Raw genomic sequence first — 22,730 nt, 5'->3', positions numbered from 1 at the left:
GCCACCCCGCTGCAGGCCTCGGGGGGCAACACTGGACCTCGGGACTGAAAAGAACCGAGATGGGAACACTGAGGCCCAGAGAGGGCGAACAACTGGCCCAAGGTTACACCACGCGGCAGCGGCTTTGGAGCTGCGCTTTCCATCCCCTTGTTCCCACGTCCTGAACCAATCCTAGGAAGGCGCCCCGAAGTACTGCAACATCCTCCTTGTTTTCCCGGTGTCCAGTCCCCTCCATTCGGCTTCCAGATCAATCCAAGGCCCATCTGACTACGTCACTCCTCGGCTCAAAAACCTTCGGTGACTCCCTACTGCCTCCTACTCACTTGGAAAAGTTAAAAAAATATTGAGTCACTTAACCTCAGTGCCTCAGGTTCCACATCTGTAAAATGAGAATAATAGCACTTACTTCCAAAGCTTATGAGGATAAAAATGAGATAGTTGCAAATGGCTTTTCAAATCTTAAAGCCATATATAAATGTTATTACTTTCATCACAAGTGGGAAACTCCTGGTGTGAAATGACCCCTGATCTGATGCAGATAACTAGCTGTCTTTCGTACAGAGTTGCCTGGGACACAGGTTAAATGACTTCCCCAGGGTCACACAGCCCATAGGTGTCTGGAAGGTCTCCAGCCCAAGGTTTCCTGATTCTGAAGCTAACCCTCTGGCTTCTCACCCAGTAGGTCCCTTGCATATTTACACAGTAGGCATTTAGTGTTTATGGAATTGAACTGAATTGAGGGTATGATATGTAAATGTATGCGTATCAGTAATATTTTAGGACAATGGTTATAAATAGGATGGATGAGATGGAGGAGGAAGAGATAGGAGTCAGGAAGAACACTCCAGGAGGCTATTAAATTGTGCTTCTTAGGGTCGTAGCTTTAGAGGACATATAGTTCAACTGTCCATTCTGCCTATGAGGAAACTGAGAAGGGGTCAAGGGACTTGACCAAGGTCAGAACATAATATAGCTAGGGGCAGAAGCCTGAGTTTGAAGCCAGCTCATCTAACTCCAAACAGCCCACCTTCCCCCATACCATGTTGCCTCCCCTTCCCAGACTCCCTGTTTTGGGGGCACCTGAGGGGCCCAGCTCTGGATGGCCCCTGGGGTCTCAAAACAACAGACAGGAGTCGCTCCGGGGGAGCTTGTCAGAATGAGGCAGTTTAATGTGCCAGCTCGGTGGGAGGATCCCTGTGTTCGTTGGGGAAGGCCAGCTCCCACCTGGAGCGGGCGGTCCCCAGGGAGGCCAGGGCTTGTCCCACCATCCATCTGGACGCGCCATTTATTTTTATTTTTCTCATCAGGAATCCAAAGCTCAATCAACAGCAGAGGCCAAAGAACGACCCTCTCCCTCCCTCTGGTCAAATGGCTTTCTTTCCAGTCTCATCCATGCAAAGGGACAGGGTGCCCTCGGTCTGAAGGGTGGCTCCCCAGAAAACCCTTGGCGGTGGTGCGTTTGGGGAGGGGTGGTCCGCTAAGGTCCGTCAGGATCACCACTGGCTGGCAGGTGCTCAGGGGGGCTCAGGCTGCAGGTGCAAACAAAATGGGGGAGAGTGGGGGGCAGGAAAACAGCTACTGCTGTGTCCCTTTTTTAGGAGCGAGAACGGAACTGTTGGAGTGGTTGGAGAGGTATCCATATCATAAAGCGTAAGGAGTCCTTCCTCGCCTCAGTCCTGCCAGCCAGGTAGGCTGAGGACAGGCTGGAGGAGCTGTCCCCAGCCCAGGGCCAGCTGGCACCCTCCCCACCCCCTCCCCCCCGGCCGGAGGGGAAGGGAGGGGAGGCAGAGTCCAGCCGGGCCAGGACAGGGGCATTCAGCCCAGGGCGGGGCAGGGCAGGGCAGGGTGCTCAGAGGGGCTCGTTGCCAAAGTTACTTTTGCTTTTCTTGCGCTTGGCTTTGGCAATGGGGATGTCCAGCGACTCGAGACGGAAGGGCCGAGGCTGGGGCATGTCCGTGGCCTGGGTGGGCAAGGTGGGCGTCACGATGGAGGAGGCGTTGTTCAGGGAGGAGTTGAGCCCGGGCGGCGAGTTATGGTAAGCTGCGGAGACAGGGGAGACAAGGAAACCAGATGAGGAATCCTGAAGGAAACAGAGCTTACAGGAGTGGCTGTCAGGCCATCCATCCATCCACTCCTTCACTCACTTTCACTCACCTACTTTGCACCAAATATGATAGGAAGCATAAGACCCAAGTCCTTGCATTTAAGGAACTCAGTAGGGGTGATGAGATACGTCTACAGACATAAAATAAAGCGTCGTAAGAAAAATGACTCCCATTCATCACGCTTTTGGCACAATTGCAAACCCCATCTTACAGATGAGGAAATGTAGGCTTGGGGCATGGTGGGGACTCATTCAAGGTCACATTGATAGCGAGGGGCAGAAACAGGTTTTGGAACCCAGGACTTTGACGACTTGAAGGGTAATGTTCTTTCCGTTGTACAAGCTGATACCTAAATAGGGTACTGAACTGTTGCTTAAGTGATCAGAATTATTGTTACACACACATGTCTTTGCAATGTCAAGGGAAAGGAAGGAAGAAACTGTCCTGCCCCTCCCCATGCTGGATGGACCCCCAGTGATGAATTTAAGGAAGGACATAGACAAGGGTCACAAAGGGCAGGCACACAGGGATAGGTTGTGATCTGCATTGTTGGAGGGATTAATGAGACCCTCGCCCTGTTGGTGTGTTTGAATGGCTCCCATATAAGAGCTCCCATGGATACAGTGATTTACAGTTTATACAGGATTTTTTTTGGGGGGGGGGTCAGTCAGTAAGCATTTATTAAGTGTCTGCTATGTGCCAGACACTGAGGACACACAGAAGGGCAAAAGGTAATCTCTGCTCTCAAGGAACACATAGTCTAGTGGAGCATTTGAGTGGGATCAGGACAGGTTTTTTTGTAGAAGATGGGATTTTTCCTAGGGCTTGGAGGAGGAAGCCAGGGAAGCCAAGAGATGGAGATATTTCTCTGTGTGGTCTCTTCTCCAAGTTAAACCTCCCCAGTTCCTTCAATGGATCCTCATATAACATGGACTACAGCTGTCCATCCCATTGTCAATGGTCACCATCCTCTGGAAGTACTTCAATTTGTCAATATCCTGTCTAAAATGTGATGCTCATTAAAGAGCATAATACTCCAGGTCATACAGAATTTTCTTCACTACAGGGCTGTGAGTTGGGTGACTTAGTATTATCCCCATTTTACATAAGAGGAAATGGGCCCAAAGACATTGGGTGACTTGCCTACAGACATGCTGCAGGGCAAGGACTCAAACCCAAGATTTCTAACTCTAAGTCAGAAGTGCTCTCCCTCCTACATCTTGCTTTGGACAAGTGGAATGTATATTGCTTGCTTTTAAAAATTGAATTAAGTTGTTTTGTACACCAAAGAATTGCCACTGATGATCCCCCATAGGGCAGTGGAGAGGTGCATGGTGGGTGTGAGCAGTCTTCAATCCACTGGGAATGAGAAATTATACAAGAGAAGTGGTTTAAAGCAGCGAGATCAAGTTCAAATAGAAACACTTCCCGAGAGACTACATATTGACTCAGAAGCCCACAAATGAACATTTACCTGTTATGTTGTATTCTTGTTTATTTTGTTAAACATTTCCCAATTCCCTTTTAATCTGGTTCCTGGCTGTGCCAGACATCTGGCTACAAATCTGACACCTCTGGCCTAAAGGATGTTGCCTAGAAAAAGTATGACTGGAGAAAAAGATGAATATGGAGGGAGAGCAAGGGATAACAGCCTGTGCAGTCCAGTGGTATCTAGGCAATGTCAATGGAACAAGAGAAGGGCTTTCAGCATGTTGAATGGACCATCAGGGATAACTTTATGGAAGGACCTTGGCAAGAGTAACCCAAGATGAGTAGCCAGGTAGCTGTGATCTCCATCACTTCAAGGAAAAGGCATGTCGATAGGGTTATGTATAGTTGTTGTTCAGTCGTTTTTCAGTTGTGTCTGACTCTTCATGACCTCATCTGGGGTTTTCCTGGCAGAGATCCTGGAGTGGTTTGTCATTTCCTTCTCCAGCCCATTTTACAGATGAGGAAACTGAGACAAACAAGGTTAAATGACTTGCCCAGGATCACACAGCTAGTAGGTATCTGAGGTCAGATATGAACTCAGGAATATGACTCTTCCTAACTGCCAGCCAAGCACTCTGTCCACTATGCCGCCTACCTGCCCGCAGAACCAACAGTTCCTTTTACCCATATGTTCCATCCCTTCATGTATTTTTCTATTGATTACTGGCCCTTGGCAGATCAAGTTTCCCTGTCCCTGGTGACTATAACTTAGTAATCATTATCATTTCCATTTCTAAAGCACCTGAAGGCTTACGAAGTTCTCTCCTCATGATAGCTCTAAGAAATCAAGAACTTCTGGTTACAGCGGACCCCGAGTTCTCCCCTAGTGCACTAAGATTTGGGTCTGAATCCCAGCAACGCCACTCAGTGACCTTGTAGCCACTGTGACCGCGGACAAGTCACCTGTCCTCTAAGGCGCACAACAAGGTGCTTGGGCTAGCCAGGCACTAAAACCCCTTCCAGCTCTAGACACTATCTCAGACAAGACAGCAGGAATTCATTCTCCCGTTTCCGTGGCTTTGCCATCGGCGCCCCTGGGTCTAAAGCGCGTGCTTCTCCTTTCTGCTTCATAGAACCCTTCACTTCTGCCAAGACGTCCACACGAAGCCTTCCCTGCTCCCCATGCGTTAGAGTCCTCCTTCCCAAATTAACTTGCAATCACTTTACACGTATTTATATATGTATGTATGGGTGGGTGTATGACATATTATTCCCCTCAAAAGAACGTAAGCTCCTTGAGGGCAGAGGCTGTTTCATTTTAGTCTTTGTATCCCCAGAACCTTGGACAGTGCCTGGCCCATAGTAGAAGCTTAAGAAATGTCTTTTTGATTGACCAATTGATGTATTTGTAAATATGTATATGTTACCCCCCTCCCCCAAACAGAAAGTAAGTTTGTCAAGGGCCAGGAATGCTTCATTTTAGTCTTTGTAACCTTAGTGCCTGGCTTACAGATGGATCGACTGACCGATGGACTCACTAACACAAGCCAAGAACCCCACCCTGGGTGAGGGACCAAGATTCCATGGAGAACCTCTTTTTCTTCCCTTCCCCTCTGTCCTCTCCAGGGGTGTCAGGGGTGTCTGGCCAGTTCTAGTTATAGCAGGACTTTTTCAGCTGGGCTATGAATTAAGGAGGAGGGGTAGGAAAGGAGAGGCATCCCCTACCCAGGCTCTTCATGGGATCCGTACTGAGGATCTGGCTGGCCCGTTTGGATCGGAAATAGTTGCTGGCAATATTCTCACTGTCGCTCCTATTCAGCATTAGCTTGTAGCGGTCTTCCTCCTGCTGGGATAACCAAGGCCCGTAAGCTGAGACCCCTCAGTGGCTCCAGCCCCACCCTCACCCCATCCCCACCAATGCCAGCATACAAAGCTCTGTCACTGTAGGGTTTACAAAACATTTTCCTTAAGTAGGTAGGGCAGAAATCATTAATCTCATTTTATAGATGAGGAAACTGAGTCCCAGGAAGGTGAAGTTTCATGAAGCTATTAAGGGCCACAAATAGGTTTCAAACTCAAGCCTGGCCATGCCCAAGGCTTTCCCAGTCTTTGCACTTTGCACTAATACTAGTTTCTCCCCCTCCCAAACCCCTTTCTGCTCCCGCTGCAGCTGCCATCTTCAGCCCTTGCCCCCATCTAGTAATAACAACCATTATAGTAATTGCAAGGCACCATGCTAAGTGCTTTACATATGTCTCCTTTGATTCTCACAACAACCCCAAGAGGTAGGTGTCATTGCTGTTTTACGTTTGAGGAAACTGAGGCAGACAGCAGTTAAGTGACTTGTCCAGCATCACATAGCCTGTTAAGTGTCTGAGCCCAGATTTGAACTCAAGCTTTCCTGACTCCAGGCCCAGTGTTCTGTGCACTGCTCCATCTTTTCCCTACCCTGTCCCCATATACTCTTGCCATGCTAGGTTGCCTCCATTCTTCCTCAACCCGCCAGCTGAAGAGCATGTGTTCCATTCACTTACTCCAGGCCCAGCCCTGGAAGCCTGTGGCCCACCCTCAACCCCTAAGATCTGTTGTAAAAACATCACCAGTGCCTCCTTTGACCTTCTCAGTGGTTTCCAGAGAGCAAAGGTTCCAAGCAGTCTTTACCTTCCTTGTTCATGGAACCTACGCTCTGTATCTCTTTTCCTTCCTTCCTCCTGTTCTGGCCGGTCCACCGGCTGTGATCCATGCACACTTGGTACACTCTTGTCTTCGTACATACACACAGCCCACTCCTCTAAGTGTCCCCTTCTCCACATCAATCCACGACTCAACTGGGTCCCATCTCCTCTAATCCTAACCATTCCCACCCATGCCATCCTCTGACCCCCTTCCCCAAACTCCTATGGTGCTTGTCCATACCACCATTCAGTTTAGCCTTAGACTGATTTATACTGCTGGTTATCTTCCTATTTTTTGCATAAAGTCCTAGTACCTGAGCAAAGAAAACTACCCTAAGGTCTGGGAAGTGTGCAGGGTTCATTTCTTCTCTGCTTTACCATCACCAACAATGCCATGCTCCATTGCCCCCAGAGGCACATGCTGTACCCAAGATGGTGACGCACATCTCCATCTTTGTGTGAGTACAGCCCTGAGCGGGGTTGGGGGGGGTGGCCAAGAATGCCATCCACACATGCAATGTGCCCCAAGCCCAGGTCAGTATGGGTCAGCATATGCAACAATGGGTCAGCAATATTCGACAGCCAAAAAGCCTAATGCAATCTTGGGCTGCAAAAAGAAAGGCATTGCTTCCAAGAACAAAGTAGGGGAGAGTCCCTCTGTTCTCTGCCCTCATCAGAGGGCATCGTGGGGCGTCGAGTTCAGTTCTGGGCTCCACCATTAGGGAAGGACACTCCTAAGGCAGAGGGCGTCCAAACAAGGGCAGCTCCTTTGGTGAGGGGCCTCGAACCTATGCCACGTGAAGAAAGGCTGAAGGAACTGCAGACATTTTGCCTGGGGAAGAGAAAACTCAGAAAGAATGGGATACGTGAGGTCAAGTATCTGAAGGGCTGTTACATGGGAGGAAGATTGGGCTTGTCCTGTTTGGCCCCAGAGGACAGCCCCAGGAACAGTGTGTGGAAGTTATAAAGAAGTCAATGTTTTCGAGTTTCCAGGAAGTTTCCCCTGAAATTGATGCCTAGTGATCAGAGCTATGCCAACAAGGAATGGGTCGCCCGGAGGGGTGGTGGCCTCTCCTCCTTGGAAATCATCAAGCCATCTTGGCTGGATGGCCTATGGAGGGGATGATGGAGAAGGGATTTTTGGACGGGAATGGGTAGGGCCTGGGGATCTCCCCTCTGCGGGTAAGATTCGGTGATTCCATGAAAGACTAACAACAGTAATCACTGCCAACATTGAAGCACCTTGAGGTTTTTGGCCATTGATAAGAGTGACTTTATATAAGTCTGCTGACTGAGAATCTAGCTAAGGGAAAAGAGGCTCAAATGCCAGGTTTATTCATTTCTTCAATTCACAAGATGGATCATTGACTAAATGATTGATTACTAAGGCACTGGAGGGTTCGGGAGCTGCACCCACTAAAACGTGTCTTTAAAGTTGTGTGTGTTACCCATGGTACTCCCTGCTCAAGAAATTCTGTAATAGACATTCTTTTTTTTTCCTTTTTGATGAGGCAATAGGGGTTAAGTGACTTGCCCAGGGTCACAAAGCTAGGAAGTGTTATGTGTCTGAGGTCAGATTTGAACTCAGGACGTCTTGACTTCAGGGCCGGTTCTCTATCCACTGCGCCACCTAGCTGCCCCTGTGTAATAGACATTCTAAGGGGCAAATATGACTAGAAAAGAAGGTAGTCAGGTAATGTACTAAGAATTAACAGCAACACAAGGTCAGCTTAGGTGTGGCAATGGTATCAGGTATCAGGTTTTTTGTTTCTTTTTGTTAATTTTTATTTTTTTAAGACCGATTCTCTCCATGTCCTCCAGGGAAGTCCAGGGATTGGGTCCAATCATCCCACTACTGATAGGCATGGGAGCTTTGACCTGCTGTTTATGACCTGGGCTGGTTCACCCCTTCTTAGAAAAGCTGGTGGCCCCCCAATACCAGAGGCTCTCCATAACAATGCCAAACTTAGTGGTGATGCCCAGTCAACATAACTCACTGAGGCTCAGAACTGGTAGATGGGATGAGCCACCATGCCCAGCTCCAGAGGTTTTTACAAACCAGAGGAAGGCCTCTGACAGAATAGGTCAGTCCTCTGTGGAAGTTCACAATGTAAAAACCAGTATGAGAATCTTGTAGGAATGGGCAGGTTGCCATCTGTACTGAGGGAGGAAGTCCCTGAGCTGATAAAATCATGGATCCATTCAACATGCCAATTATCAGCAAATTATTGAGAATAATTATCCTTCAGGCTTGGTTCAGAGGAGCTAACAGGAAGAGAATGGTCAGCTTCAGCTTCATAAGCACCATGCTACTCTAACCATAAGTTAGGGACATAAAGTTGGGTCAATCCCAATATAGTGTTTCCTCATTCGTGTAGGAGGTAATAGGTGGGAAGACTAGGACATTGAAGATGTCCTTCTTCAAGCTTCTAGGATGGAAATACTGAATCTAAAGTCTCACTATCTCTAAATTCCCTTTCCAACTTAAACATTCTATAGCTAACATTACTCTCAAGTTCTAACATTCTTTTGTTTTAAGTTCCCTCCCAGCTCTGACATCCTCTGTTCTAGGGTTCCTCCCAGTTCTGATTTCCGTGTTCTAAGGGCCCTCCCAGCCCTGACATTCTATGTTCTAAGGGCTCTCCTAGTTCTGACATTCTTCAGCCCCTTGCCTTCATTCACCCCATGTTCTACCAATCTCATTTCAAGCTGCATCATGAGATACTGGGACCTACCGATGGTTCTCCATTATCAGCTGAACAGGTTTTTCTTGAAGGCTTATTCTGTGGTAATGTTGAAACTGCTATGAGAAAAGAGAAATTGGAGTCACTCCTTACACAAACAGGCCTATGGGCAAAAAGCAGGGCTCTTCTGCCTTCAAACCCAGGGTGCTTTCTACTACGCTGAAATGTGGCTTAGGAGTAAGAGGGAAACCTTGGCTAAGGAGGAAGGAAAAGACGATGCTTCTAAGGGAACAGATGACAGTTCCTCAGGAAAACATGGGCTCACAAGGAGGCCACTGAGGCCATCCCTCTGGCTCTAACAGCACAGTAGGAACACATCATGGCACACCCAGAAGGTCTCCTAGAACATGCACTGTTAGAGTTAGGAATAAACTGACAGACCATCTACTCTAATCCCTGGGTGTACGATGAGGAAACTGAGGCCAGGAAAAGATAAGTGGTCAACCCAAGGACAAACAAGTTTGGTTCAAAGGGCAAATTTTAGGGTTTGTTTGAAGGCTCAAAGGAACCAGAGAGAAAGCTGTGAGATGGAGGGGGAGGGGAGATGTTGAAGACAGAATTAGGCAGAGGGTGGGAGGAAGGAGGCAATGTTTCATATTAGAAAGATGACTGGACCAAGCACTAGAAGGACTGGGTTTGAATCCTGTCTCAGCCACTAACTTAATGTTAATTTTACCTGTGTAAAATGAAATATTTGCCCTAGGTGACTTTATGTGCCTCCCAGCTCTGATGTCCTGTGTTCCGAAGTTTCTGCTGGCTCCGACATTCTGTGTTCCAAGGACCCTCCCAGCTCTGACATTCTGTGTTCCAAGGACCCTCCCAGCTCTGACATTCCCTGTTCTAAGGGCCCTCCTAGCTCTGACATTTTGTGTTCTAAGGGCCCTCCCAGCTCTGACATCCTGTGTTCTAAGGGTCCTCCTAGCTCTGACATTTTGTGTTCTAAGGGCCCTCCTAGCTCTGACATTTTGTGTTCCAAGAGCCCTCCCAGCTCTGACATTCCGTGTTCTAAGGGCCCTCCTAGCTCTGACATTCCATGTTCTAAGGGCCCTCCTAGCTCTGACATTCCGTGTTCTAAGGGTCCTCCCAGCTCTGACATTCCCTGTTCTAAGGGCCCTCCCAGCTCTGACATTCCCTGTTCTAAGGGCCCTCCCAGCTCTGACATTCCCTGTTCTAAGGGCCCTCCTAGCTCTGACATTCTGGGTTCTAAGGCTCCTCCCAGCTCTGACATTCTCTGTTCTAAGGGCCCTCCCAGCTCTGACATCCTGTGTTCTGAGGGCCCTCCCAGCTCTGACATTCCCTGATTCTGTGATACTTAAAGAAGGAGGGGAAAGCACCCATACAAGGGTGAGGGTAACAATTTCTAGGCCCTTTTGGGTCAGACGCAGCCAAACTCTTTACCTACAGGGAGACTGGTTTTCACAATGACAGGCTCTGGCACTTTCCAGAAGCCATTCTCTTCATCCCAGGATGATTCCCGCTTGATCTTATCAAGGTTGCTATAGTTACAGTCCCGTCGAATCAGTGGCTGCATCTGTTCGAGAAGCTGCTGGAAAAGCAGGAAGTCTCGCTCTTGCCTGCGGATGGTGGCCAAGTAATCAATCTTCTCCAGCTCAAATTCTGACTGTAGATCTTTGATCTCCACCTCTGCAGCCCGCAGCTAAAAGACAAGCATACTGATGCATGAGATGGGAAAGGGCATTTCATAGTTTGTTTCATTCATTTATTCATTCATTCATTCAATGACATTTCCCCTCCTCTCCAGCCTATAGCCTGAAAGACAAGGACATCAGTCAGTGAGTTAGTAAAGGGCATTTCATGAGGAGCCATAAGTAAAAAAATATTTATGGCAGCTCTTTTTGTAGTAGCAAAGAACAGGAACCTAAAGGGAGTTGGCTCTTTATTAAGGAATGACTGAACAAATTTATGGTATATGAATGTAGTGGAATATTATTATTCTGCCATTGGAAATGACAAAAGGTACTGTTTTATTTTTTTTTTTTTTGCAAGTCAGTTGGGGTTGAGTGACTTGCCCAGGGTCACACAGCTAGTAAGTATCTAATGTCTGACACCTTATTTGAACTCAGGTCCTCTGGACTCCAGGCTCTACCCCCTGTGCCACCTAGCTGCCCTCAAAAAGTTAGAGAAACCTGGGAAAACTCATATGAACTGATGCAGAGGGACATGAGCTGAGCCAGGCGAACAATTTATATAATGATAACATTGAAAAAGATAAACATCTCTGAAAATATTAAAAACTCTGGTGAGCAAAATGATCAAGCATGACTCCAGAAAACAAAGGATAAAGCATGCTACTCACCTTATGTCAGGGAGAGAATGGACTAAATATGTAAAATGAGACATATAGTTTTTTGTGACCAATGAGAGAATTGGTTTTACTTGACTATGCCTAGTTTTTAAAAAGATTTTGTTTTTGTTTTGTTTCTTTTAAGTTGGGAGGGAGGAAAGAAAAGTCAATTAATTATCATTCACAATAGTTATGTTCTATAAAGTCACCATGAACACTGAATTAGTGAATATTGAACCATTGTTCCCAGGGAAAATGCAAGGTTAAGTTCCTTCGGGCCTCTGTGTTTAGCACATCACAGAGAAGTCTACAGACCAGAGAATTTTCTCTTCCTTTTTCTAAATGTATCATATTGTTGATTCATTAACATTAAACTCACAGCCATCAGTACTATAACTCATGCCTGAAGGAAGCTTATTTAATGCATGTATTTTCTCTGCAAGATCCCACTTGTGCCTTTATCCAACTCATTGATAATAATATCAAACAGCATCCGGCCAGGCTGAGACACTCCCCCACAGACCTACTTCTGAGATTTTATCAAATCATCAAGCCCAACTATCCAACCATTTATGAATCCATCTAACCAGACCATCTCTACCCCACTGTTCTTTTTTCCACAAGAACAATGTGAGATATATTACTGAACACTTGGGTAAAATCAAGGTAAACTCTATAGCATTCTCCAGGCCTATCCATGGAGCAACCCTGTCAAAAAAAAAAAGAAAGAACTAAGTCTAGCCTAGCAAGATCTGTTTTTGTTGGAGCCGCATAGAACCTTTGGGATCACTTCTACATAATTACAAAGCTTCTCTTTAATCATCCATTCTAAGGAATGGACAGGAATCAGTCAAGTTCACTGACCTATAGTTTCCAGACTTGATTCCCTTCCCTTTTTTAGAAATCAGGACATTTGCCCTTCTCCAATCCTGTGACAATTTTCCCCTTCTCCATGATCTTTCAAATATCACTCTGAGTGATCCAGCAAGTTCTTTTGGTATCTAAGAAAGTAATGCATTCAGGCCAGATGCCTTGAATTCATCAAGGGGAACTAAGTGCCCTCTTACCATCTCCTTACTTGTCTAAGGCTCCTGATTGGTCTGGGAGCTATTATTGGTCATTCAATGAAAGTCAGAGGGATTTGGGTAGTAGCCAATAGGAATTTGCAGCAAATCACTGGACTCCTTTCAAACCATTATTTAAAAGAAAAAAAAGTAGCCATTTTTGTTCTTTCCTTTCCAGGACCCAACGTCATTCTCTTTGGCAGAGAAAATAGAAGGAAAATAAGTCATTCGATTAGCATTTACTACTGTGGCATATTATGTGCCAGGCTCTGTGCTAAGTAAGCTCTGCCTGCCCCCTGTCATCAGTTACCAACATCTCACCCATCCCTTCTTTGATATTCCTCTTCTCCTCTAGATAGCTTTAAATTTTATTTTTGTCATTCTTCGCTTTCTTCAGAAACCTCAGCTCATTCTGAGCTTTAACATTCCTAACACTATTATTATAGGATTGTGCTGGGCTTTTGCATTAACCTCTGTTACCTGCCCTCATTTCCCTCTTCTAAACATTCCTTTTTAACATCTAAGTTGGTTGATGAGTTCCCCATGCACCCATATCGATCAGTCTCTCCAGATAATTCTCATTTTCCCTCCTCCTATGAATTGGTAACCTTTGTGGCAAAGGCTAAGAGGGAATTGATACTCAAGCTAAGTAAAGAGGTAATCAGAGATTGCTCAGCTGCCTGAGATGAGTTCAAGTCACCCAGCCCCAGTGAACTGCGTCCTAGGACACTGAAAATGGGCAGACTATGGAGCCAATGTTCAGTGATCTCTTAAAGGTCATGGAGAAGGAAGAGGAGAGGTACCCCAGGATTGGAGAAGGGCAAATGAAATTTTCCAAAAAAGTTGAGGGGGGAGGAATTTAGAGAATAGAATTCACAAACTATAGACAGTGAATATGACTTCAATCCCTGACAGAATTCTAGAAAGGAATACTTTTCTAACATTTGGAAAAGTAAGTCTTGTTCACAAAGAACCAGCGTGACTTCAACATGGTTTTTCTGGATAACAAATAATGAAACAACTTGTCCCCGTGGCATTAAGATGGGGGACAGGGCGCAGTTGCATATACCCATATCTATAGACGTAGTCACCATATCGGGTGATTTTGCTTTGTTATAAGGGAGTACTCAATCTGTAGGGAATGACCACTCCCCCTGCCCCCAGAAATGTCTGTCATGGAAAGACAAAGGGCATCAATAAAATACATTAAGAAAAGAGGTCATGCTGAATTAAACTCATTTCCTTTTTTTTTTTTCCAGGTTACCAGATTCTTGGATCAGAGAATGCTATAGATCAGGGGTTCTTAAGCCTGGGGCCTGTGAACTTGATTTTAAAAAATTCTTGATAATTGTATTTCAATATAAATGGTTTCCTTTATTATGATCCTATATACAGCTCAGTTCATTTGATCCTCACAACAACCCTGGGAGGTGGGTGCTATTATCATCCCCATTTTACAGATGAGAAAACTGAGGCTAAGTCTCTCGCTCAGGATCACACAGCATTTGAACTCAGGTATTCCTGACACCATCTAGCTCCCTCTGATTGGTAACTGGTAACCGATCGGATCTGAGAAGCGAAGGAGAGAGAAGAGTCAGGCAAAGAAGACCAGATGAATGGATCAGACTTTGCTGACCATCTAATCCAACTGTCTCATCTGAAAGATGAGGAGACTGGGGTCCAGAGAGATGGCCTCGCCCAAGGTCACCCTGGTGCTAAGTGGCAGAAGTGGAATCTGAAGCTGGGTCCTCTCTCTTCAAACCCATTGCCCTTTCTACTGCTCCTTGGTATATTGTGGGGACATGTTCGAGGGAGGCTCAGTTGCTGCTACAGTGAGTTGTAGTTGCTGGGCAGCAGGGACCACCATTAGGGAGAGTGGTTGTGTTTTTTTTTGTGGTTTTCTTTTTTTAAAAACAACTCCTTTGATGTCATCCATGTAGAAAAAGCCTGGTAAAGCAATTCCTCTCTTCCCCCCACGAATACTGTCTGTAATCTGCAGGGCTTGGGCACCGAGGGGTTAAGTCACTTGCCTGCGGCCAGATGGCTGACACATGCCAGACTGGGGCCACAAACCCAGGTCTTTTTGGCCCTGATGCTGACCTGTGCATTCTAATGTGCTTCTTATCTAAGGGAGAGATCTTAGAAATCATTCAGTCCAGTCCCCCAATTTTACAGATGGGGAAATTGTGTGGCAGAGAAGACAAGGTCCTGTTCGGGTTACTAGTATCTGTGTGCCAAGCACCATGCTCAGGACACAAAGAAGGGCAAAAGACAGTCAGTGCCCTCAAGATGCTCACAGTGAAGTGAAGGCACAAGCATCCTTGTGAACAGGGAAAAAGGAGAAGAGGAAAGGCCACCTACAGGAGGAAGGATTTGAGCTGATTCTTGAAGGAGGCTGGAGAAGCCAAGAGGCAGAGAAGAGGAGGGAGGGCACTCCAGGCATGAGGAACAGCCAGTGCGAAAGCCTGGAGAGGGGAGGTGAATAGTGGAGCTGGGACTGGCACTGGGCCTTTACCTTTCTCTGCATCTTCTCCAGGAGCTTGCTCTTGGCTCTCACTTCCTCCTGAATGGAATCGTACACATTCAGGAGCACCCAGTCTCCACTGTCCTCGTCAGAGTTCTGCAGGGCCGCCACCAGCTGCTTCTTCCGCTCATCCGCGTACCGTTTGCGCCGCTTCAATTTCTCCTTCAGGTCCTTGTTCTTCGCTTGCTCTCCTCCCACCACCTGCTGCTCCAGCATGTGCAACCTGGGACGTGCAGTGAGAGAGAGAGCCAGCTGGGAGGGGGGAGGGCGAGAGCCTCCCAGCCAGGTACAGACACATGTCTACACCTCCCACCACCACCACCACCAGCCAGGGCCAGGCCCTCAGAGGGGAGGATGAAAGGAGCTGTAGGAAAAACTGGCCAGTAGAAAGAAATGGACTGGGCTGGGAAGGCGGCCAGGACACTCAGATCTCACTCAAGGCTCTGCCATGAACTCACGTTGTGATTTGAGGGCAACTCATTTTATTTCTCTGGACCTATTTCCTCTTCCATAAAATGAAAGAATTGGACTACAAGAGGTCTAAGGGTTCTCCCAGCTCTGACATCCTGTGTTCTAAGGCCCCTCCCAGCTCTGACATCCTGTGCTCTAAGGGCCCTCCCAGCTCTGACATCCTGTGTTCTAAGGGTTCTCCCAGCTCTGACATCCTGTGTTCTAAGGCACCTCCAGCTTTGACATCCTGTGTTCTAAGGGTTCTCCCAGCTCTGACATCCTGTGTTCTAAGGCACCTCCAACTCTGACATCCTGTGCTCTAAGGGCCCTCCCAGCCCTGACATTCTGTGTTATAAGAGCCCTCCCATCTCTGACATCCTGTGTTCTAAGGGCCCTCCCAGCCCTGACATTCTAGGTTCTGAGGGCCCTCCCAGTCCTGACATTCTGTGTTCTAAGGGCCCTCTCAGTCCTGACATTCTGTGTTGTAAGAGCCCTCCCATCTCTGACATCCTGTGTTCTAAGGGCCCTCCCCGCTCAGACATCCTGTGTTCTAAGGCCCCCACCCAGCTCTGAAATTCTGTGTTCTAAGGGCCCTCTCAGCTCTGACATTCTGTGCTCTAAGTGCCCTCCCAGCTCTGACATTCTGTGTCCTAAGGTGCCTCCCAGCTCTGACATCCTGTGTCCTAAGGGCCCTCCCAGCTCTGACACTCTCTGTCCTAAGGCCCCTCGCAGCTCGTGCATTCTATGTTCTCAGGTCCTTTCCAGTTCTCTTATTCTGGGTTCTAAGGCCCTTCCAGCTCTAATAACTTTTGTTGCTAACATTCTATGTTTTAAAGACACGGCCATCTTACAGCTGACCTCCAGAAATCTTGCAGGAACAGTCATAAACCAGGGCACTCTTCCTCAGTTCTGACAACATTTACTACACCTCTCTCCCCCTCCAGCCTCCATTGTTATTCCTGGTCACAGACTTCCTTTCTCCCTGATAGAGGATTCCTCATATTCATATGTCAGAAATTCCCAAAGCATTGTGAACATTTCACTGGTACACCCTGGTGATCTGGTGGTGATCCCCACTACATTTGTGATATTGTACCAGTCCTTCATTTCTCTGAGCCTCTGTTTTCTTATCTACAAAATGGGGCTAATAGCACTGACCCAATCTGCTTTGGAGCACTGTTAGTGGGTCAAATGAGACAACACAGTCAAATTTCATTTTTTGAGTCTATGATCTAAGGTTTCTGACTTGCTCTGCTTTTCTTTTTCTTTCTTTCTTTCTTTCTTTCTTTCTTGTTTTTTTCTTTTTGTTTTTGTTTTTGTTTTGGCTAGGCAACGGGGTTAAGTGACTTGCCCAGGGTCACACAGCTAGTAAGTGTTAAGTGCCTGAGCCTGGATTTGAACTCAGATCCTCCTGACTCTAGGGTCAGTGCTCTATCCACTACGCCACCTACCTGCCCCTAACTTGCTCTACTTTTGACACTCAAGGGGATGTCCGAGGGACATGAAATTTTTAATGTATCCCTTAGTGAAAGAGGTTGGGTTGTACAGCTATTTCCCAAGAATAGAGAACACAGGAGTATATCTGTTCCCAAATACTTTTCTCATAAAAACTTCCATTTGGTAGCAAATATATGTAAATGAATCTGCAAAGGTCCTTGGAACACAGGATGTCAGGGCTGGAAGGGCCCTTAGAACCCAAGATGTCAGAGCTGGGAGGGCCCTTAGAACACAGAATGTCAGAGATGGGAGGACCCTTAGAACACAGGATGTCAGAGCTGGGAGGGCCCTTAGGACACAGAATGTCAGAGCTGGGAGGGCCCTCAGGACACAAGATGTCAGAGCTGGGAGGGACCTTAGAACACACAAAGTCAGAGCTGGGAGGGGTCTGTGCTCCCAGAGATCCTTGCCCTTCCGTTCTGTCCTCTTCCTCAGACCTGCTTTCCCACAGCTGGTGTTTGATTTTAAACTGTCTAAATCAGCAGCCTTTGTTGGCTACCAGATGGAATCCTGCTTGGCTAAGCAGTCAGGGCTCCCCCACATCCAGACATCCAGCACAACCCAAGCTCTTCTCTGGGAGCTGATTACCACGTGCCTGGGACACCAAACAGCTTCAGCCTGCTCCCAGTCATCCTGGAGAGCCCAGTGCACCCTCTGAGTTTCCTTTCTCCCTTGTGTTAAAACTAATAAAAACGCTGATGACTGCAGCTCATTCTTCCCTAAGACTTTAAGGATTACACAATATTCTCCCCACAACAGCCCTGGAAGGTCAGTAATGCAAGGTTCAGATTTAGAGAAAGGACTCGCCCAAGGTCACAAAGGTAGTAGCAGAGCCAGAATTTACTCTGGTCTCCTGACTCCCAGATTAAAGAACATGCCACCTCATATAAATGTGAACCTGAACTGTGTATAATTTTAATGACCAAGTCTGGCTCTGGACCTCCCTCCTCACCTCCCTCCTTTGTTTGAAAGGTGAGGGACTATGGGTGTGGAATGTTATATATGCTATCACACATCAATATGTTGCATGGTTTTCCCAAATTGGGAGGGAGGTTACGCTCGGAATGGTTCCCTGAATGTAGGATGCTGGAGGGAAATATTGAGAAATGAATGTGATGCAAAAAAAAAAAAATACAACTTTTTTAAAAAATGAAGTGGAAGGGGGTAGCTAGGTGGCACAGTGGATAGAGCACCAGCCCTGAAGTCAGGAGGACCTGAGTTCAAATCCAGCCTCAGACCAAACACTTGACACTTACTCGCTGTGTGACCCTGGGCAAGTCACTTAACCCCAATTGTCTAAAAAAAAAATGAGGCAGAAAGTTCTCTCCAAGCATGGCTAAGCCAGAAGGCACAATGGGTGTTTGGGGCTCAGTAGAGCAGCTGGAGACCAGGTCAAGGGGATCATCTTTCTGGGAAGAGTTTTGTCATAAAGCATCCATTCATGTTGTGTGGTTGTGGTTGTGGTTGGGTTTGGCCTTCATTTCCTAAGAGGACCTTGACATCAGGAAGGGGATGCCTGACTTGCAAGTGAATTGGATGTAAGTGAAGCAGGGCTGTGCAAAGTCACCAGCCTCCCTCTCTCCTCTGGACCCGTCTGGGTCCAGTGGCCAGATACAGACCAGGATGACTGGAGATGGCCCAGACCCATTCATGCATGCATTCATTCAGCCTCTATGGGCCTGCTGTTTGCAGAGTACTGTGCTGGTCCCTGCCCTCATAGAGCTAACAGTTACCACACACACACACACACACACACTCAATCCTTAGTGCCAGAGAAGCCAGCTTGATGCAGAGAGCTGAATCATTCAGAGACGTCCCTGACCTTGGGAGAGGAAGTACAAATATGCACTGGGCTTGGGGCAAATGACACAAAAGGCATCCTGTAATCAACTTTTTAAGACAAACGCAATTATGGGGACATTCCAGACACTGCCCTGTGATGGGCACCCAAAGACCCTGAGATTAAAAGTGTGAGAAATTCACCTGGAGTCCAGCCCTAGGGACAAAAAGGAGGCCTCATCTGATGACCTCCTATGCTGACTAATTATTCCTGCTAACTAGGTGCTAGAAGTAGAAAGTGAAGTAGAAAACCTAACTGAGAGCTATTAAAGTCTGATGCCCCGGACAGGGCTCCTGACACACAGCCTTAGTTGCAGCTCTATGCAGATGTGACTTGGTAGTCCAGCCCCATGACTTCCTTTTCCAACAGGACACACCTAGCTGTGTGTATGGGTGAGATACTGTGAGAAGATCCGGAGGCAATGAATTAGCCTAGGGCCGGGTAAGCAGCATCACTCCCAAATGGGTCAAGTCAGCCAGGCAGTAGGGTGACACAGTAGATCTGAGTGCTGGACTTGGACACAGGAAGTCCTGAGTTCAACTCCTGCCTCAGATACTTATTAGCTGTATGACTCTGGGCAAGTCTGCAGAGGCCTATTTTCTGTCCTTATGGATCTCCACCCAGCAGGGAGGTTCTCCTGAGAAAATATGAGGCACACCAGGGCACAAAAACACACCTGGGGTGAGGCAGGGCACAACGTTCAGGAAAGGAAGGGAGGATGTTTGCTGGACCAAGCTGATTTTTCAGAATCTATTTCACAGAATTACAGAATATCAGAGCTGGGAGGGCCTTAGAACATGGAATGTCAGAGTTGAGAGGAGCCTTAGAACACAGAATGTCAAAGTTGGAAGAACAGAGAAGGACAGAGCGGGGAGGGCCTTAGAACACAGAATGTCAGAGCTGAGAGAGATCTTAGAACCCAGAATGTCAAAGGTAGGAGGGCCCTTAGGACACAGAATGTCAGGGATGGGAGGAACCTTAGAACACAGCATGTCAAAGCTGAGAGAGGTCTTAGAACATAAAATGTCAAATCTGGGAGGGTCCTTAGAACCCAGAATGTCAGAGCTGGGAGGGCCTTAGAACACAGAATGTCAGAGCTGGAAGGGCCCTTAGAACCCAGGATGTCAGAGCTGGGAAGGACCTTAGAACACAGGACGTCAGAGCTGGGAAGATACGCATATCAATTTTCATTCTGCTTCCCTCAGCCTAGTTACCCTTTTCCAGATATATTCCAGCTTGTCAAGCTTGTCAACTAAATTACGGTCCCAGACATGGAAAGAATGTGCCAGATGTGGTCTGCCCAGGGCAGGGTAGAGCACTCTCACCTCCCTTATTCTGAAGACCATCCCTCCATTATTGTGGCAGGGGATCTGGTTAGCTTTCCCTTCTCTGATCGGCCCAGAGGCTGGTGGATTTCAGCAATGCTTGTGCCCGCCCCAGCCTCCCTCCTGCAGGGCCCCAGAGCAGCCCTCTCCTCTTGCTGTCACCTGGCCAGCACCTGCTCCTGGTCCACGGCTGCAGGGATTTCATCCGTCACCACCGCCACTTCCACTCCTGTGCTCTTTTTTGGGGGGATCCCCACATGCTGGGCTATCTGCGGCGGCTGCTCAGCGTCCTGGGCAGGAACAGAAGGAAGAATGAGGCTTCTGCAGGCTAGCAAGGTGGGGCCAGGGAAGGGACGGAGGTGGCCGGCAGGTCAGGCCCTGGAGGCAATGGAGGGGGGGAATATGGACTTATTCCACTCACTCTTCTCCTCTGTGGGTCTGTGAGTCCTGTGCTCCAGCCAAATCAGACTCCTTTCCTTCCCCAGAAGTCACTCTCCCATTCCACACCTTTGCTTACTCCATGCCTTCTATCTAGAATTGCCTCCCTCCTCTCTTCACCTGCTGAATTCCTGCCCATCCTCAGCCAACACAAATGCCACCTCCCCCACCAGGAAAGCTTCCCGTCTGCACAGGGGTGCCGACCTGTGTTCTAGGGCTGTACTGTTCTGATTAGTGGGGCAGTCAGCGCAGGTGCACATGGTCCACTCTCTCTGGCTGGCCCCAGAGGCTAGACATCCCATGCATTCCAACAATCTCCTGGCCACCCACTTCTCCTCAGGTAAGCTCCATGAGGGCAGGGTCTGCTTTGCTTGTGCTTTGTACCCCACCACTTAGCACACAGGAAGTATTTACTAAATGCTTATTGATCGACTGCTTAATTGAATAGGCTCAACTCAATTGCCTGTAGTCTGCTCAGCCCTAAATTTATGATTCTATGACTGCTCTGGGAGCAGTAATCAAATCAATTCCATCACTGCTTACTCTCCCTTCTAGCGCTAAATCTGAGATGCTATGAACTTAGAGTCTGGTGTAGAATAGTGGAAGAGAGCGCTAGATTTGGGAGTCTGGAAGACATGAGTTCAAATCCTCCCTCAGACACTAGCTGCATGACCCTGAGTGAGTCACTTCTCTCTGGGCCTCCATTTCCACATCTGTAAAATGAGGGGTTTGGACACTAAAGTCCTATGACTCCACTCCCCATCCCTGTGACTTCTCAAAGCAAAACGCCCTTTTCTGGCCACTGCTTCCCCCTTTGTGCTGTTTCCCTCTGGTAGAATGGAAGCTCTCTGAGGGCAGGATTGTCTGACTTCTGCTTCTGCGTCCCTAGCACTCAGCATAGTGCCTGCTACCTAATAAACACTTCATTTTTCATTCATTCATTCAGGCACAGAATCTCAGGCACGGGGACTTGCTGCAGTGATACTGTATATTGTCATTTGTGACTCATCTCACCGCCAGACTACAAGCTCTATAAGACCTGGGATGAGTGTCTTAATTAGACTTTGTCTCTTCTCCTCACTGAACCCAGCATAAAGCTTGTATTTCACTCAAATACACTGAGTGAAAATTAATTAATTGACTTCCTCAAACTCCAGTAAGTCTAAAGCAAATAATTAGACAAACAAAAAAATTAGTTTCTTGCTTTATTGCAATGCCTAGAGGCCTGGATTCAAATCCTGCTTCTGACACTTACTACCTGAGAGATGCTGTGCTTTCTTTCCTCATCTGTAAAATGATGGGGTTGGGGTCCATGGCCTCTAAGGACCCTCTCAGCTCTAAATTCAAGAAGAGCTATGTGTCGTTTCAAAGGAGCTGAGTTCAGGAAACTTGGGTGTTTCTGCTTGGTGTCCGCACGAGGAGGCGATGCTGGCCTGTCATCTGAGCACAGGGCAGGTGGGACCTCCTACAATAGGCCTTGCCCTGATGGCCCCAGGGAGCAGCACTCTCTCCCTCGGAAACCACCTTGTATCTATGTGGCACGTGGCCTGTATCTACTTCTCCATATATGGAGTGTATCTCTCCAGCAGAATATACGCTCCCTGAGGGCAGTGACCCATTCATTCTTGTCCCTGTATCCCCCGTGTTCCAGCACACAGTAGGGGCTTAATGAATGGGATGAGTCTAATTCCTGGATAACATAGAACTAGTCCAGTTCCATAACTAGAGGATGGCAGCCTTGTAGCAAGGCATTCCGGGAATCGGGGAGATGCTGGGGGACCCTTCAATGGGGGCGCCAGGGAAAGGGATGAATCTCTCACACGGGTGACAAGCAAGGCTCCTGCTTCTCTGAATTTGTATCACAACAACCCTGGGAGGGAAGCATGTGTGCAGGACTGAAACCGTTAGAAGCCTTGTCTTGGTGAGATCCTTGTTCAGAATTCTATGTGGGAAGGCAGGCGTGAGCAGCCACTCACACTTTTGGGCACTGTCTCAAAGCCAGGCTCAACTTCAGGCTTCATGTCACTTGGCAACAGCAGGTCGGTCATGGAATACTTGAAATGGGGACGGATGAAAAAGGGAATGGGGTGATCTGAGCAGCAACGCCCTCTCCCAACTACTCACCTCCTCCCTTAACACTGGCATTCAACACCTTCTCCCCCTGCATTGAGGAGAGGAGAGAGAAGGAGAGAAGGGGAAGGGAAGGAGAGAGGGGAGGAGAAAGGAAGAGGGAAGAAGAAGAGGAGGAGGAGAAAGATGAAGGGGAGAGAGGAAGAAGGAAGAAAAGATAGGAGAAGGAGGAGAAAGATGAAGGGGAAAAGTGAGAGGAGAG

The 22,730-nt window shown here is 47.6% G+C and overlaps 1 protein-coding gene across 5 annotated transcripts in view; it reads right to left on the bottom strand.

Moving 5' to 3' along the window:
• Positions 1 to 1,257: 1,257 nt before the first annotated feature.
• KIF17 (kinesin family member 17) overlaps positions 1,258 to 22,730 on the bottom strand; it is a 60,230-nt gene continuing 38,757 nt past the window's right edge. Inside the window, exons 9-15 of one of the 5 annotated variants that reach the window (XM_027841429.1) lie at positions 20,123 to 20,250; positions 14,840 to 15,071; positions 10,354 to 10,612; positions 8,947 to 9,014; positions 5,262 to 5,382; positions 1,876 to 2,040; positions 1,258 to 1,529 (exon numbers count right to left, since the gene is read on the bottom strand). In XM_027841429.1, the coding sequence (XP_027697230.1) occupies positions 1,525 to 1,529; positions 1,876 to 2,040; positions 5,262 to 5,382; positions 8,947 to 9,014; positions 10,354 to 10,612; positions 14,840 to 15,071; positions 20,123 to 20,250 (978 nt within the window). In that variant the 3' untranslated portion in view covers positions 1,258 to 1,524. Of the gene's footprint in view, positions 1,530 to 1,833; positions 2,041 to 5,261; positions 5,383 to 6,746; positions 7,044 to 8,946; positions 9,015 to 10,353; positions 10,613 to 14,839; positions 15,072 to 20,122; positions 20,251 to 22,730 lie in introns of those variants that run through there. The other 4 variants (XM_027841427.1, XM_027841428.1, XM_027841431.1 and 1 more) reach the window with 4 other exon arrangements.

Source organism: Vombatus ursinus, unplaced genomic scaffold (genome assembly GCF_900497805.2).
Source record: "Vombatus ursinus unplaced genomic scaffold, bare-nosed wombat genome assembly UNPS02014859.1, whole genome shotgun sequence".
Classification (NCBI taxonomy): Eukaryota; Metazoa; Chordata; class Mammalia; order Diprotodontia; family Vombatidae; genus Vombatus; species Vombatus ursinus.
This window is presented reverse-complemented; position numbering and strand designations above follow the sequence as displayed.